Source organism: Oncorhynchus nerka, linkage group LG9b, assembly GCF_034236695.1.
Source record: "Oncorhynchus nerka isolate Pitt River linkage group LG9b, Oner_Uvic_2.0, whole genome shotgun sequence".
Classification (NCBI taxonomy): Eukaryota; Metazoa; Chordata; class Actinopteri; order Salmoniformes; family Salmonidae; genus Oncorhynchus; species Oncorhynchus nerka.
In genome coordinates, this window is record NC_088424.1 from 29023825 (window position 1) to 29038523 (window position 14699).

A 14699-nucleotide genomic window follows, 5' to 3' on the forward strand; every position below is an offset into this window, starting at 1 on the left:
ATATAGTGTACTTTATTATGCCCACTCTTACAACTTTCATGGAATCGTAAATTATTCAATATTGTTTGAGATAGCTTGAAGCAGATGTTCTGCATTCGAAAACCAATGTTTTATTTTCCTGGGACGCGTTTCTTGCCTAGCTCCCCAACTCTCATTTGAATATTTTTAATCTCCACCAGATCTCAAACCATTCCAATGATATGCAAAATCCAATTTAGTATGAGGCATTCCCATCGGTTTGTATTTTATCTGTAGCCAACCTTGCCCGTGGCAAAGAATATGAACATGCATTCAAAAAGATGACGGGGGAAAAGTCCAGGCTCACTATAGTTGTTTCCATTCTACTGTATAGCTTCTCTAGTCTCCACTATCCTGTGGTCATGAACTACAGCAACTTTAGATTAAGACTTCTCTCTTTTTTTTCCCTTTTATCTTCCATCCCCTCCTTCCCTCTTTATCGCAGGCTCCAGGCTACATCCATTCTCCATGCCTTATCACTTCCATACAGAATCTGAATCTATGACTGTTAATACTCAAGCATGCCAACTTATAGCTTGTGTAGTTTTGCAAGTGATGGAAACTGATCTCCAGGCTAGCTGGTGATTGTGAAGTGAATTTGGGGGGGGGGGGGGGGGGCAGGATAGTGTAGTGGAACAGGATCTCTCAGGGGTTGTTTGTGGATTACATATGCTAAATGGCCATTTCCCTCCCTGGTAATTGACTCCATAGAGACCCCGTTTTCTCCTCAAGTTTCTGATTTCTCATTGAGACAGCAAGGTCAAATCGAACTGCAGCCTATCACAAGCCGGATGGATGTCTCCAAACTTTCATCAAAACTTTATCAGAATGGAATGTCATCTATATGTGAATGTGATGTATGAAAATGGGAAAGTCTGACTCATGCCTTGGGCCTACTGGTGTGTGTTTGTGAAAAATATTGTTGTTAATGTTGAATTTTGGTGATTTAGCTGTAGCTTAACCAAACACGTTTTCATTGACAAGTAGTAGATAGAATATCATGTCAGTGCTTTACACCTTTTTAGGCCTGAGTTTATGCCCTCTTCCATCCCTTTGCCAAGCCCTTTGATAGGCAGGGTAAAGCGGTAAATTGGTTCACATTGGCTGTATTAATAATGACGATCTCTAAGTCTTTTCCTGATCAGGCACCACCCTATAAACTCACTGTGACATGTCTCTTCTCTTTTTCAGGTGGTCGGTTCAAGAAGGAGATGGTGGTTGATGGACAGAGCTACCTGCTGCTGATCAGAGATGAGGGAGGCCCCCCGGAGCTGCAGGTACCTACGCTCTGCTTGCTTTATAATCCTACCTGTCTGCATCCCTCAGCACAGCCAATTAACACCTCTTAAAGTCTGAAAGATAATGATAATTTCTGACTTGATGTGTAATGTTCATGTCTAATGGCTGATGAGCACTGAGTCGTTTTATCTCTCATTTCTCTTCATATGACAAGGATTGAAAAGGATTTGCCAGTAGATTGTCGACATGAGTCATAATGATGACTGCTAGTTTGCTAGCTACGATTTTGAAAGTCCAATCAAAGCTACTGCAGATATAACGTGATTTGATGTCATTCTGTGGCCAATGACCTTGAGCCTTCTTGGATGGGCACTTCTAATGTAAATCGATGCAGCACCCAAGGGGTAAAAATTATTGAGCTCTACCCATAAGACTTGGAGGTGACGTAGTGTCCCCATGAGTCACAGAACACTGAGCCAATCACAGCACAACGCTCCATATTTTCTGCTGGCTTGCCCCACCACAGAAAGCAATGAGCTAGGCTGAAACACCTGCATTTTGGAGCCGCCTTCCTCAAGAAAGCAACAAAGAGACCATGTATGCGGCTTTATTAACTCAATTATTATTTTATTTTTTACACTGTTTGCAAACTGATATGTGACACGTATTAATCACCAAATAACAAGCAAAACAGGCAAACCCCCCATTGGGCTCTGCCCCACCTACCTACCCTGAATGACGGATTGCCACTGGCAGTAATCAGTATCACTGTAGCACTAAAAATAACATTAGGTAGATCAAAAGCACTTGAGAAACAGAAATAAGAAAAACACGATGTAAGAAGCTATGTACTGGGCCAGTTCCAATACCATATTTACAATGTGCAGGGAATATGGAGCGATCAAAATAGGTATGTATAGGGGTAAGGTGACTATCATCAGGATATACACTAATTGTACAAAACGTTAGGAACAGCTTCCTAATATTGAGTTGCATCCCTTTTGCCCCCAAACAGCCTCAATTCGTCAGGGCCTGGACTCTACAAGGTGTCAAGCATCCACAGGGATTCTGGCCCCTGTTGACTCCAATGCTTCCCACAGTTGTGTCAAGTTGGCTGGATGTCATTTGGGTGGTGGACCATTCTTGATACACCATTCTTGATACATCTTGAGTGTGAAGAAAAACCAAGCAGCGTTGCAGTGCTTGACACACTCAAACTGGTGTGCCTGCACCTACTACCATACCCCGTTCAAAGGCACTTAAATCTTTTGTCTTGCCCTCTCACACTCTGAATGGCACACAGACACAATCTGTGTCTCAAGGCTTAAAAATCATTATTTAACCTGTCTCCTCCCCTTCATCTACACTGATTGAAGTGGATTTAGCAATTGACATCAATAAGAGATCATAGCATTCACCTGGTCAGTCTATGTCATGGACTGTTTTGTACACTCATTGTATGATAAATAGAGTAGCAGCAGCGTAAATAGTGAGTGTGTGTGTACATCAAATCAGTATTTATTATAATCCTCAACGTCTCGTCTTTCATTTTTGTATAATATTTTTTCCTTCATTTCATTTTTTTTTCCAAACCAGTTACAAACATAAATGGCAACTTTCAGACACACACAAACAAAGTGCCTGCATTATTATTTGCCATAAATTGTACTAATTCGTCTTGTCTTTCAAAATACATAGATTCCTCTACAATTTCTTTCACTCAGACAACCCAGAATTCTCAATAGTTGCTCAGTTAGCAGGAGGAATGGGGGCAACTTCTTGTCGCGCGAGATGCTGAAGTTCAGAACATCTGTCAGTCAAAACCCATACAGCGCACTGAAGTGCAGAGCTCTGACGTCATGTGTAGTATGTTACTGTACAGCCACTGCGATCCAATTTAGGTGTTTATCAGTGCCCAAATCCGCCATTTTCAACCCGTAGACGGATACGAGTGTAAAGAGCTACTTCTATATAGCTGAGCATCACAAAGAGAACTTTATTGTATTTTTTGAATCTACACCACGTCATTGACAAACTCATTTTAATTAGATCAGGTAGGTGTGTTGTAACTGTTGACAAATAATGACATTAACATACTGTTTATTGCTATGAATGTGAAAGTAGGGTGACTCCCCTAGCGGGGGAACCCAGGCCACCAGCACCAATTTCAAACGCTCTAACCATTGTCCTAATAAGGGATATATCTAGGGCATGTGCTTATTAGTCCAATATAGTTAGGCCCTGTCCAGAAGAAACCCTAATCCATCTTCTATAGGCATCTACAGGGGTGCAACTTTCACTGGGGACTCACGTTCTGAAAATGCATTTTTGTCCCCCCCAGTTTTATAATTGGAATGTGATGCAAAACAAGGCAGGGTGTGCTTTAGGACCATGCGGACGCCTCCGAGTGGTCAGGTAGGCTCTTTGGAGTGTTTATACGACTGGATAAATAAAAATATATAAAAAATAGTTATGTCCCCCCCACTTCGAAAACCACAGTTGCGCCCCTAGGCACTTATGTAGATGAAACAACTTCGATCAGGTGAATGCACTTTGAAGTTCATCTCAGCTCTGTTAAAAATATAAGTCAAAAAAATAAGTCAATCAAATCGATCATGAGAATAGTCAGATTAACCGATACCTGACACAGATATGCTTCTATTCCAATCCCAAGTGAGGACATGTTGAATAATTACTGTATAAATGAAAATGCACAATTTAATCATCTACTCTGAACAAAAATATAAATGCAACATGCAACAATTTCAGCGATTTTACTGAGTTACAGTTCATAGAAGGAAATCAGTCAATTGAAATAAGTCAATTATGCCCTATTCTATGGATTTCACATGACTGGGCAGGGGTGCATCCATGGGTGGGCCAATCAGAATGAGTTTTCCCCCACAAAAGGGCTTTATTACAGACAGATATACTCCTCAGCACCCTCTGCCCCCCGGACGACCCTGCAGGTGAAGAAGCTGGATGTGGAAGTCCTGAGCTGGTGTGGCTACACGTGGTCTGGGGTTGTGAGTCGTTGTAGGCGGCATATGGTAGATACATGAACATTATATTCTCTGGCAACAGCTTTGTTGGACATTCCTGCAGTCAGCATGCCAATTGCCCGCTCCCTCAAAACTTGAGACATCTGTGGCATTGTGTTATGTGACACAACTGCACATTTTAGAGGGGCCTTTTATTGTCCCCAGCACAAGGTGCACCTGTGTATTGATCATGCTGTTTAATCAGCATCTTGATATGCCACACCTGTCAGGTGGATGGATTCTCTTGGCAAGGGAGAAATGCTCACTAACAGGGATGTAACAAATTTGGGCACACAATTTGAGAGAAATAAGATTTTTGTGAAAATGGAACATTTCTGGCATTTTTTTATTTCAGCTCAAGAAACATGGGACCAACACTTTACATGTTGCATTTATATTTTTGTTCAGTATACGTCAAAGTGTGTCAAATATGTAAGTTGAGAACACTGTTAAAAGCAGTGTGTGTGAGTATCCCTAACCTTGCCAACTGACAGAGTTATGAATGGATCAGTGGTTCACCAATCAGGGCCTTGATTGGCTTGGCAACAGTAACAAGGCGGGATGTCTAATGTTCTGTTTTTTTTGTTGTTTTTTTTGTAACGTTTCTTTGGGACTATCAGGCGACATCCTGACAATGCACAGAAATGTTCCTGCAACGTTCCCATGAAATGTGCCTTGAACATTAATAGCTTATATTCTGAGAACATGGCAACCATGTTCTGTGTATGTTTGGTGGGACGTTGATGGAATATTCTCCTAACACTCAGAAAACTGAAACGTGTCTAGAACATTAATATCTTAAATTCTGAGAAAATGGTTACTAGTTCCTGGTCAATTCTATTTGACATTAAGTCTCTTTGAAACATTCCTTGCACATCACGGGAACATTCCTATGAAAATGTTAGTTAATGACTTAATGAGACTCTTCAGGGAACATTTGTTGTTAGCTGGGTACCTGTCTGGAGTGCCAGGTGGGCGGGGGTTGCTCTATTGGGATTATTCTATTGGCTCCATTGCAACAGGTAAGCTCAATCAAGCACAGATACAGTATTTTAAATGAACTAAAATAGTATTTGAACGCAGGTCTGATTCATTCCCCTGGGGCTCAGGAGCGATAGATGTGAACGCTGCTGAATGCCTGAATGGAGGAAGGAGGTGGATGCGAGGTAGAAAAGGGCTTGTTACACTGTTAGCGCTCGGGCACGGTTCTGTTTCCTCCTTAACCACTTTCTCAGAAGCTATTGTGATTATGAGGACCTTATTCTGCTGCCTGAGGGAAACCTCTTCCTCTCCTCTCTCCCTGGTGCTGCACTAAGAGATACAGTATATAGATTAGGTTTGTGTAATGGTGGAGGGGAAAGCAGGTTCCACCTTCCGATAACCTGTGATACAGGTTTGTAATAGCTATATTTCAGATTACATTGATATTCCCCCTTGTAACTGGCGACACAGGCGTTAACACAATAACATATGCTCTGCATTAAATGGCTTTTGCTACACTGCCATCTTCTGCACACATATGGAACTGAAGCCACCACCGTAAAAATAAGAAAAGGGAATTATTCATTAAGTTGTCGTTAAATTGCGGTGGTTATTCATACAAAAACCTAATCAGGAGATTCATAATATAATTTTCTTTCAGCTAGTTATGGTTCACCATAAGAAATTGATTGCAACTCATTTTTATGTGAACATCTCAATAGGGCTAGATTTATTGAGCGCTCTGAAGCAGGTTTTCATCATGGATCTCTCTGTACTTTACTCCGATCATCTTTCCCTCGATCCTGACTAGTCACCCAGTCCTGCCGCTGAAAAACATCCCCACAGCATGATGCTGCCACCAGCCTGCTTCACCAAAGGGATGGTGACAGGTTTCCTCCAGATGTGATGCTTGGCATTCAGGCCAAAGAGTTCAATCTTGGTTTCATCAGACCAGAGAATCTTGTTTCTCATGGTCTGAGTACTTTAGGTGCCTTTTGGCAAACTCCAAGTGGGCTGTCATGTAACTGAGGAATGGCTTCCATGTGGCCACTCTACCATAAAAGCCTGATCGGTGGAGTGCTGCAGAGAAGGTTGTCCTTCTGGAAGGTTATCCCATCTCCACAGAGGAACTCTGGAGCTCTGTCAGAGTGACCATCATGTTCTTGGTCACCTATGTGACCAAGGCCATTCTCCCCTGAGTGCTCAGTTTGGCCAGGCGGCCAGCTCTAGGAAGAGTCTTAACTTCTTCCATTTAATAACGATGGAGGCCACTGTGTTCTTTTTTGGTACACTTCCCCCAGATCTGTGCCTTGACACAATCCTGTCTCGGCGCTCTACAGACAATTCCTTCCACCTCATGTTTTTTTTTTTTTTGCTCTGACACGCACTGTCAACTGGGACCATATATAGACAGGCGTGTGCCTTTCCAAATCCTGTCCAATCAATTGAATTTACCACAGGTGGACTCCAATCAAGTTGTAGAAACATCTCAGTGACGGTCAATGGAAACAGGATGCACCTGAGCTCAATTTCGAGTCTCATAGCAAAGGGTCTGAATACTTATTTAAATAAAAATGCACTATATATATATATATATTCTCATATATATCTCTCTGTCTCTCTCTCTGTATGCATGTATATATGTATCTACAGTTGAATTCGGAAGTTTACATACACTTAAGTTGGAGTCATTAAAACTAGTGTTTCAACCACTCCAGATATGTCTTGTTAACAAACTATAGTCGGTTAGGACATCTACTTTGTGCATGACACAAGTCATTTTTCCAACAATTGTTTACAGACAGATTATTTCACTGTATCACAATTCCAGTGGGTCAGAAGTTTACTTAAACTAAGTTGACTGTGCCTTTAAACAGCTTGGAAAATTCAGGAAAATGATGTCATGGCTTTAGAAGCTTCTGATAAGTGACATAATTTGAGTCAATTGGAGGTGTATTGGATGTATTTCAAGGCCTACCTTCAAACTCAGTGCCTCTTTGCTTGACATCATGGGGAAATCAAAAGAAATCAGCCAAGACCTCACTATTTTCTTTTTACCTCCACAAGTCTGGTTCATCCTTGGGAGCAATTTACAAATGCCTGAAGGTACCACGTTCATCTGTACAACCAATAGTACGCAAGTATAAACACCATGGGACCACGCAGCCATCATACCGCTCAGGAAGGAGACGCGTTCTGTCTCCTAGAGATGAACGTACTTTGGTGCGAAAAGTGCAAATCAATCCCAGAACAACAGCAAAGGACCTTGTGAAGATGCTGGAGGAAACAGGTACACAAGTATCTCTATCCACAGTAAAACGAGTCCTATATTTACATAACCTGAAAGGTCGCTCAGCAAGGAAGAAGCCACTGCTTCAAAACCGCCATAAAAAAAGCCAGACTATGGTTTGCAACTGCACATGGGGACAAAGATCGTACTTTTTGAGAAATGTCCTCTGGTCTGATGAAACAAAAATAGAACTGTTTGGAAATAATGACCATCGTTATGTTTGGAGGAAAAGGGGGGAAGCTTGCAAGCCGAAGAAAACCATCCCAACCGTGAAGCATGGGGGTGGCAGCATCATGTTGGGGGCGGCAGGGTAGCCTAGTGGTTAGAGCGTTGGACTAGTAACCGCAAGGTTGCAAGTTCAAACCCCTGAGCTGACAAGGTACAAAATCTGTCGTTCTGCCCCTGAACAGGCAGTTAACCCACTGTTCCTAGGCCGTCATTGAAAATAAGAATTTGTTCTTAACTGACTTGCCTGGTTAAATAAAGGTAAAATAAAATAAATAAATAAATGTTGTGGGGGTGCTTTGCTGCAGGAGGGACTGGTGCACTTCACAAAATAGATGGCATCCTGAGGGAGCAAAATTATGTGGATATATTGAAGCAATCAGTCAGTCAGGAAGTTAAAGCTTGATCGCAAATGGGTCTTCCAAGTGGACAATGACCCCAAGCATACTTCCAAAGTTGTGGGAAAATGGCTTAAGGACAACAAAGTCAAGGTATTGGAGTGGCCATCACAAAGCCCTGACCTCAATCCTATAGAACATTTGTGGGCAGAACTGAAAAAGCATGCGTGAGAAAAGAGGCCTACAAACCTGACTCCGTTACACCAACTCTGTCTGGAGGAATGGGCCAAAATTCCCCCAACTTATTGTGGGAAGGTTGTGGAAGGCTACCCAAAACATTTGACCCAAGTTAAACAATTTAAAGGCAATGCTACCAAATACTATTTGAGTGTATGTAAACTTCTGACCCACTGGGAATGTGATGAAAGAAATAAAAGCTGAAATAAATCCTTCTCTCTACTATTATTCTGACATTTCACATTCTTAAAATAACGTGGTGATCCTAACTGACCTAAAACAGGGAATTTTTACTAGGATTAAATGTCAGGAATTGTGAAAAACTGAGTTTAAATGTATTTGGCTAAGATGTATGTAAACTTCTGACTTCAACTGTATGTTGGTGCTTTTTTATGTGTTGAATCATCCCAAGCCTATTCTTGTGTTTGGTCTCTGTGTCCCCTCCAGTTTGCAGCATGGGTAGACGCTGTGGTGTTTGTCTTCAGTCTGGAGGATGAGATCAGTTTCCAGACAGTCTACAACTATTTCCTGCGTCTGTCCAGCTACAGGAACACAGCAGAGGTCCCCATGGTCCTGGTTGGGACGCAAGGTATTTCATTTGAACCTTGATTTAACCAGGCAATTCCCTTAAGCTATGGATATCGTTTGGATTGTTTGTTTCGTCCCATACTGAAGGAGAGGGGAGATTCAGCAATACTTCAAGGACAATGAAATTAAATACATAAGATTCTTTATAGCTAAAAGTTTATCCAACGTGTTTCGGCTTTTGGTCTTCATCTGGCTTTTTACAGAAGTTAAACAGAATGAGGCTTTTATACATTTTAAGGGACCAATCACAATGAGTATACAAATATAGACATGGGACAAAAGTGGTAGTTTGTGGCTTAGCCGTAGCCAGTTGTTACTATACAACTTACATAAATCACCTGACCTAAAATAGGGCTGGGAGTTTTCTGACCCTGACTACATGCCCTGACCAGGAACAACTCTGGGCCTTAGTTTTAGCATAGACTTGAGCCCTTAGTGTTCATTTTCATATACAGAATCCCCCAAATGACATTTTCTCAAATGAAAAAGGACATGTAAAGCCTACTGTATATTATTCAAAGTGACTACAGTCTTGTTGGTGCTTTTTGTCTCTCCCCAGATGCCATCAGTGCTGCCAACCCCAGAGTGATCGATGACTCGCGGGCGAGGAAGCTGTCCAACGATCTGAAGCGCTCCACCTACTACGAGACCTGCTCCACCTATGGCCTCAATGTGGAACGAGTCTTCCAGGATGGTGAGGGCTGGGTTACTGGGCACTGGGGACGTACTGTAGCTTGGCCATCATGTCACTGAGTACTTAATTTCTGGTCCTGGACTGGCATTAATGCAACCATTTCAATGAATCAACTAATATCCAATCCCTTGATTAACTTAGTAGCTGAATGGGGTGTGTCAGTGCTGGGACAAAAATGTGGATCCCTGCGATCAGGAGTACATAATGCTGGTCTACAGTGTACCGTTGTAGAGGCCAACGTCCACACATCGTGTTTCTATTGCTATCCAGTATCCAATCTTCCCTAGCAGATGATTTAGCCATTCATACTCTCTACTGAATGGCAATGTAATGTCAATGGAAAAGACATGGGAAGGAAATTGGTAAGGGATATATAATGTTGGACTCTGTCAACACAGTGCCAATAGCCAAGATGAACCTTAGTCAATAAATTATACAACTCTCAGAGAAGATTCTACCCATGCTGCAAATCGCTAAAATGGTGCCCCCAACCAATTGTGTTTATTTTTTTATTTTTTTGCGTTGTTTGTAACTTATTTATTTTGTACATAATGTTGCCGCTATCGTCTCTTATGACCGAAAATCACAAGTCGACATCAGGACTGCGATTACTCACCATGGACTGGTAGAATCCTTTTTTTCCTTTAGTTAGTCTGACGAGCCGAACGCGAACGATATACTGCTTTCTTGGGAACAGGCCCAGATCCCTGTGAGCTGCGTGAAGAGGAGGCGGAAAAAAGGGGCCAGAGGGCGGGCTGCCTTCTGAGAATTCATAGGTGATCGAATAAACCCCTACTTCCTTCCATTCTGCTAACAAACGTGCAACTTTTGGAGAATAAAATAGATGACCTACTCGGAAGGTTAAACTACCAACTAGACATTCAAAACTGTAATATCTTATGCTTCATGGAGTCATGGCTAAATGACGACACTATGAACATACAGCTGGCTGGTTATACGCTGCACCGGCAGGATAGAACAGTGGTGTCTGGTAAGACAAGGTCCAGCTGACTATGTATTTTTGTAAATAACAGCTGGTGCACGATATCTAAGGAAGTCTCGAGCTATTGCTCGCCTGAGTTAGAGTATCTCATGATAAGCTGTAGACCACACTATCTACCTATCTGATGTAGCTGTTTAAATACCACCACAGTCAGAGGCTGGCACTAAGACAGCATTGAATGAGCTGTATTCCGCCATAAGCAAACAAGAAAACGCTCACCTGGGACTTGAATGCAGGGAAAATTTAATCCGGTTTACCAAATTTCTATCAGCATGTTAAATGTGCAACCAGAGGGGAAAAAACTCTGGACCACCTTTACTCCACACACAGAGACACATACAAAGCTCTCCCTCGCTCTCCATTTGGCAAATCTGACCATAATTCTATCTTCCTGATTCCTGCTTACAAGCTACATTTAAAGCAGGAAGCACCAGTGACTACATCAATAAAAAAGTGGTCAGATCAAGCAGATGCTAAGCTACAGGACTGTTTTGCTAGCCCAGACTGGAATATGTTCCGGGATTCCTCCGATGGCGTTGTGGAGTACACCACATCAGTCATTGGCTTCATCAATAAGTGCATCGATGACATCGTCCCCACAGTAACCATATGTACATACCCCAACCAGAAGCCATGGATTACAGGCAACATCCGCACTGAGCTAAAGGCTAGAGCTGCCGCTTTCAAGGAGCGGGTCTTATAAGCTTATAAGAAATCCCGCTATTCCCTCCAAAGAACCATCAAACAGGCAAAGCGTCAATACAGGACTAAGATCGAATCGTACTACACCGGCTCTGACGCTCGTCGGATGTGGCAGGGCTTGCAAACCATTACAGACTACAAAGAGAAGCACAGCCGAGAGCTGCCCAGTGACATGAGCTTGCTAGACGAGCTAAACTATTTCCTTGCTCGCTTCGAGGCAAATAACACTGAAACATGCATGAGAGCACTAGCTATTCCGGAAGACTGTGTGATCACGCTCTCCGCAGCCGATGTGAGTAAGACCTACAAAACAGATCAACATTCACAAGGCCACAGGTCCAGACGGATTACCAGGACGTGTACTGCGAGAATGCGCTGACCAACTGGCAAGTGTCTTCACTGTCTTCACATTTTCAACCTCTCCCTGTCCGAGTCTGTAATACCAACATGTTTTAAGCATACCACCATAGTGCCCGTGCCCGTGAACACTAAGGTAACCTGCCTAAATGACTATCGACCCATAGCACTCACGTCTGTAGCCATGAAGTGCTTTGAAAGGCTGGTCATGGCTCACATCAACACCATTATCCCAGAAACCCTAGACCGACTCAAATTTGCATACCACCCCAATAGATCCACAGATGATACAATCTCTATTGCACTCCACACTGCCCTTTCCCTCCTGGACAAAAGGAACAGCTATGTGAGAATGCTATTCATTGACTACAGCTCAGCATTCAACACCATAGCAATAAGGACCTTGGGACTAAACACCTCCCTCTGCAACTGGATCCTGGACTTCCTGACGGGCTGCCCACAAATGGTAAGGGTAGGTAGCAACACATCTGCCACGCTGATCCTCAACACAGGGGCCCCTCAGGGGTGCGTCCTCAGCCCCCTCCTGTACTCCCTGTTCACGCATGACTGCACAGCCAGGCACGACTCCAACACCATCATTATGTTTGCCGATATTACAACTGATCACCGACAATGACTTGATGGAGGTCAGAGACCTGGCAGTGTGGTGCCAGGACAACAACCTCTCCTACAACGTGATCAAGATGATTGTGGACTACAGGAAAAGGACTACAGGAAAAGGAGGTCCGAGCACGCCCCTATTCTATTTGATAGGGCTGCAGTGGAGCAGGTTGAGTACTTCAAGTTCCTTGGTGTCCACATCACCAACAAACTAACATGGTCCAAGCACACCAAGACAGTCGTGAAGAGGACACAACAAAACCTATTCCCCCTCAGGAGACTGAAAAGAGTTGTCATGGGTCCTCAGATCCTCTAAAGATTCTACAGCTGCACCATCGAGAGCATTCTGACTGGTTGCATCATTGCCTGGTATGGCAACTGCTCGGCCTCTGACCGCAGGGCACTACAGAGGGTAGTGCGAATGGCCCAGTTCATCACCGGGGCCAAGCTTCCTGCCATCCAGGACCTCTATACCAGGCGGTGTCAGAGGAAGGCCCTAAAAATGGTCAAAGACTCCAGCCACCCTAGTCATAGACTTCTCTGGTTAGGGGCTCGTAAATAAGCATTTCACTGTAAGGTATACCTACAACTGTTGTATTGGGTGCATGTGACTAATCAAATTTGATTTGATTTGATTCGGTTCAGGGAGAAAGCATCTCTGAATTTACCAAGGTCATGCCAATCTTAATCTGAACACAACAACACTGTCCTGGTTACCACAGCACATTTAGCAAAACAAATATGATGGGTCCACACTCAAAAAGATGTTGCATAAAACTTACTTAAGTTTTCAATATTTTACATTTGTTTTACTACATCAGGATAGCATACACAGACATTCTGGCTTAACAGCCTTCTTCAGTGTGTAGGTACAGCACATCTTTTTAACAATAACTCTCATTTACTCTCCAAACACTCTCTTTACCAAACGTATGAATACAGTGAGTGTACAAAACATTATGTCTACCTGCTCTTTCCAGGACATAGACTGACCAGGTGAATCCAGGTGAAAGCTATGGTCCCTTATTGATGTCACTTCAATCCGTGTAGATGAAGGGGAGGAGACAGGTTAAAGAAGGATTTTTAAGCCTCGAGACATGTATATGTGTTTTTCAGAGGGTGAATGGGCAAGACAAAATATTGAAGTACCTTTTGAACGGGGTATGGTACTAGGTGCCAGGGACACACAGTTTCCCGTGTATATCAAGAATGGTCCACTGCCCAAAGGACATCCAGTCAACTTGATCCAACTGTTTATTTTTATTTATTGATTTTATTTTACCTTTATTTAACTAGGCAAGTCAGTTAAGAACAAATTCTTATTTTCAATGATGGCCTAGGAACAGTGGGTTAACTGCCTGTTCAGGGGCAGAACGACAGATTTGTACCTTGTCAGCTGGGGGATTTGAACTTGTAACTTTGTTTGGCTACTAGTCCAATGCTCTAACCACTAGGCTACCCTGCGAGAAGCATTGGAGTCAACATGTCCCAGCATCCCTGTTGAACACCTTCGACACCTTGTAGAGTCCATGCCCCAATGAATTGAGACTGTTCTGAGGGCAAAAGGGGGTACAACTCAATATTAGGAAGGTGTTCCTCATGTTTTGTACACTGTGTACATAACGCAGTGTTCACTTTTCCCTTTCGTTGTTTGTCAACACAAGGAGCCTTGTTGGTTCCGCACTGTTTTAATTGCTTCCTTTTAAGTAATTAAAAGACGTGTAAGTGTTTTGAGCGGCTTCTCCATTCCCCATTCTACTTTAGCCATCAAGAGCGATACACCCCCCAGCTGTCAGACATATGTAAGCTCATCTCTCTACTTCGGCCCTCATTCACGTCTCACAGAATCACAAATCTCCTTCCTGCTGGAGTCTATAGAGAACGCTACGCTGTCTGCATGGCCAATCATGTCCCTCTATACTACACATGACAGGCTAATTTGGTTTACATCACACCACAGATCTCCCTGGGTTGAAGACAGTCTCATTTGGTTAACATCACACCACAGATCTCCCTGGGTTGAAGACAGTCTCATTTGGTTAACATCACACCACAGATCTCCCTGGGTTGAAGACAGGCTCATTGGGTTAACATCACACCACAGATCTCCCTGGGTTGAAGACAGGCTCATTGGGTTAACATCACACCACAGATCTCCCTGGGTTGCAGACAGTCTCATTGGGTTAACATCACACAAATCTCCCTGAGCTGTAGACAGGCTAATTTCTCCAAACATACTGCAGCAGTATATTCCTTGGAAATGGAGATGCTTTGTATCTCTGGAGAACTGTATAAGTTAAGGTTCATCTCCACATATGTGCCTGGTTAAAGATAATTGTTCTGAAGTGGTTGTTAATATCAGTAG

General features: G+C 43.0%; 1 protein-coding gene across 2 annotated transcripts in view; it reads left to right on the forward strand.

Annotated features, from left to right (window-relative positions):
- Positions 1-14699, forward strand: part of agap3 (ArfGAP with GTPase domain, ankyrin repeat and PH domain 3) — a 320528-nt gene that overhangs the window by 208623 nt on the left and 97206 nt on the right. For both annotated transcript variants that reach the window (XM_029642909.2, XM_029642908.2), the window contains exons 4-6: positions 1210-1295; positions 8817-8958; positions 9517-9651. In XM_029642909.2, coding sequence (XP_029498769.1) covers positions 1210-1295; positions 8817-8958; positions 9517-9651 — 363 coding nt within the window. The remainder of the gene's footprint in view (positions 1-1209; positions 1296-8816; positions 8959-9516; positions 9652-14699) is intronic.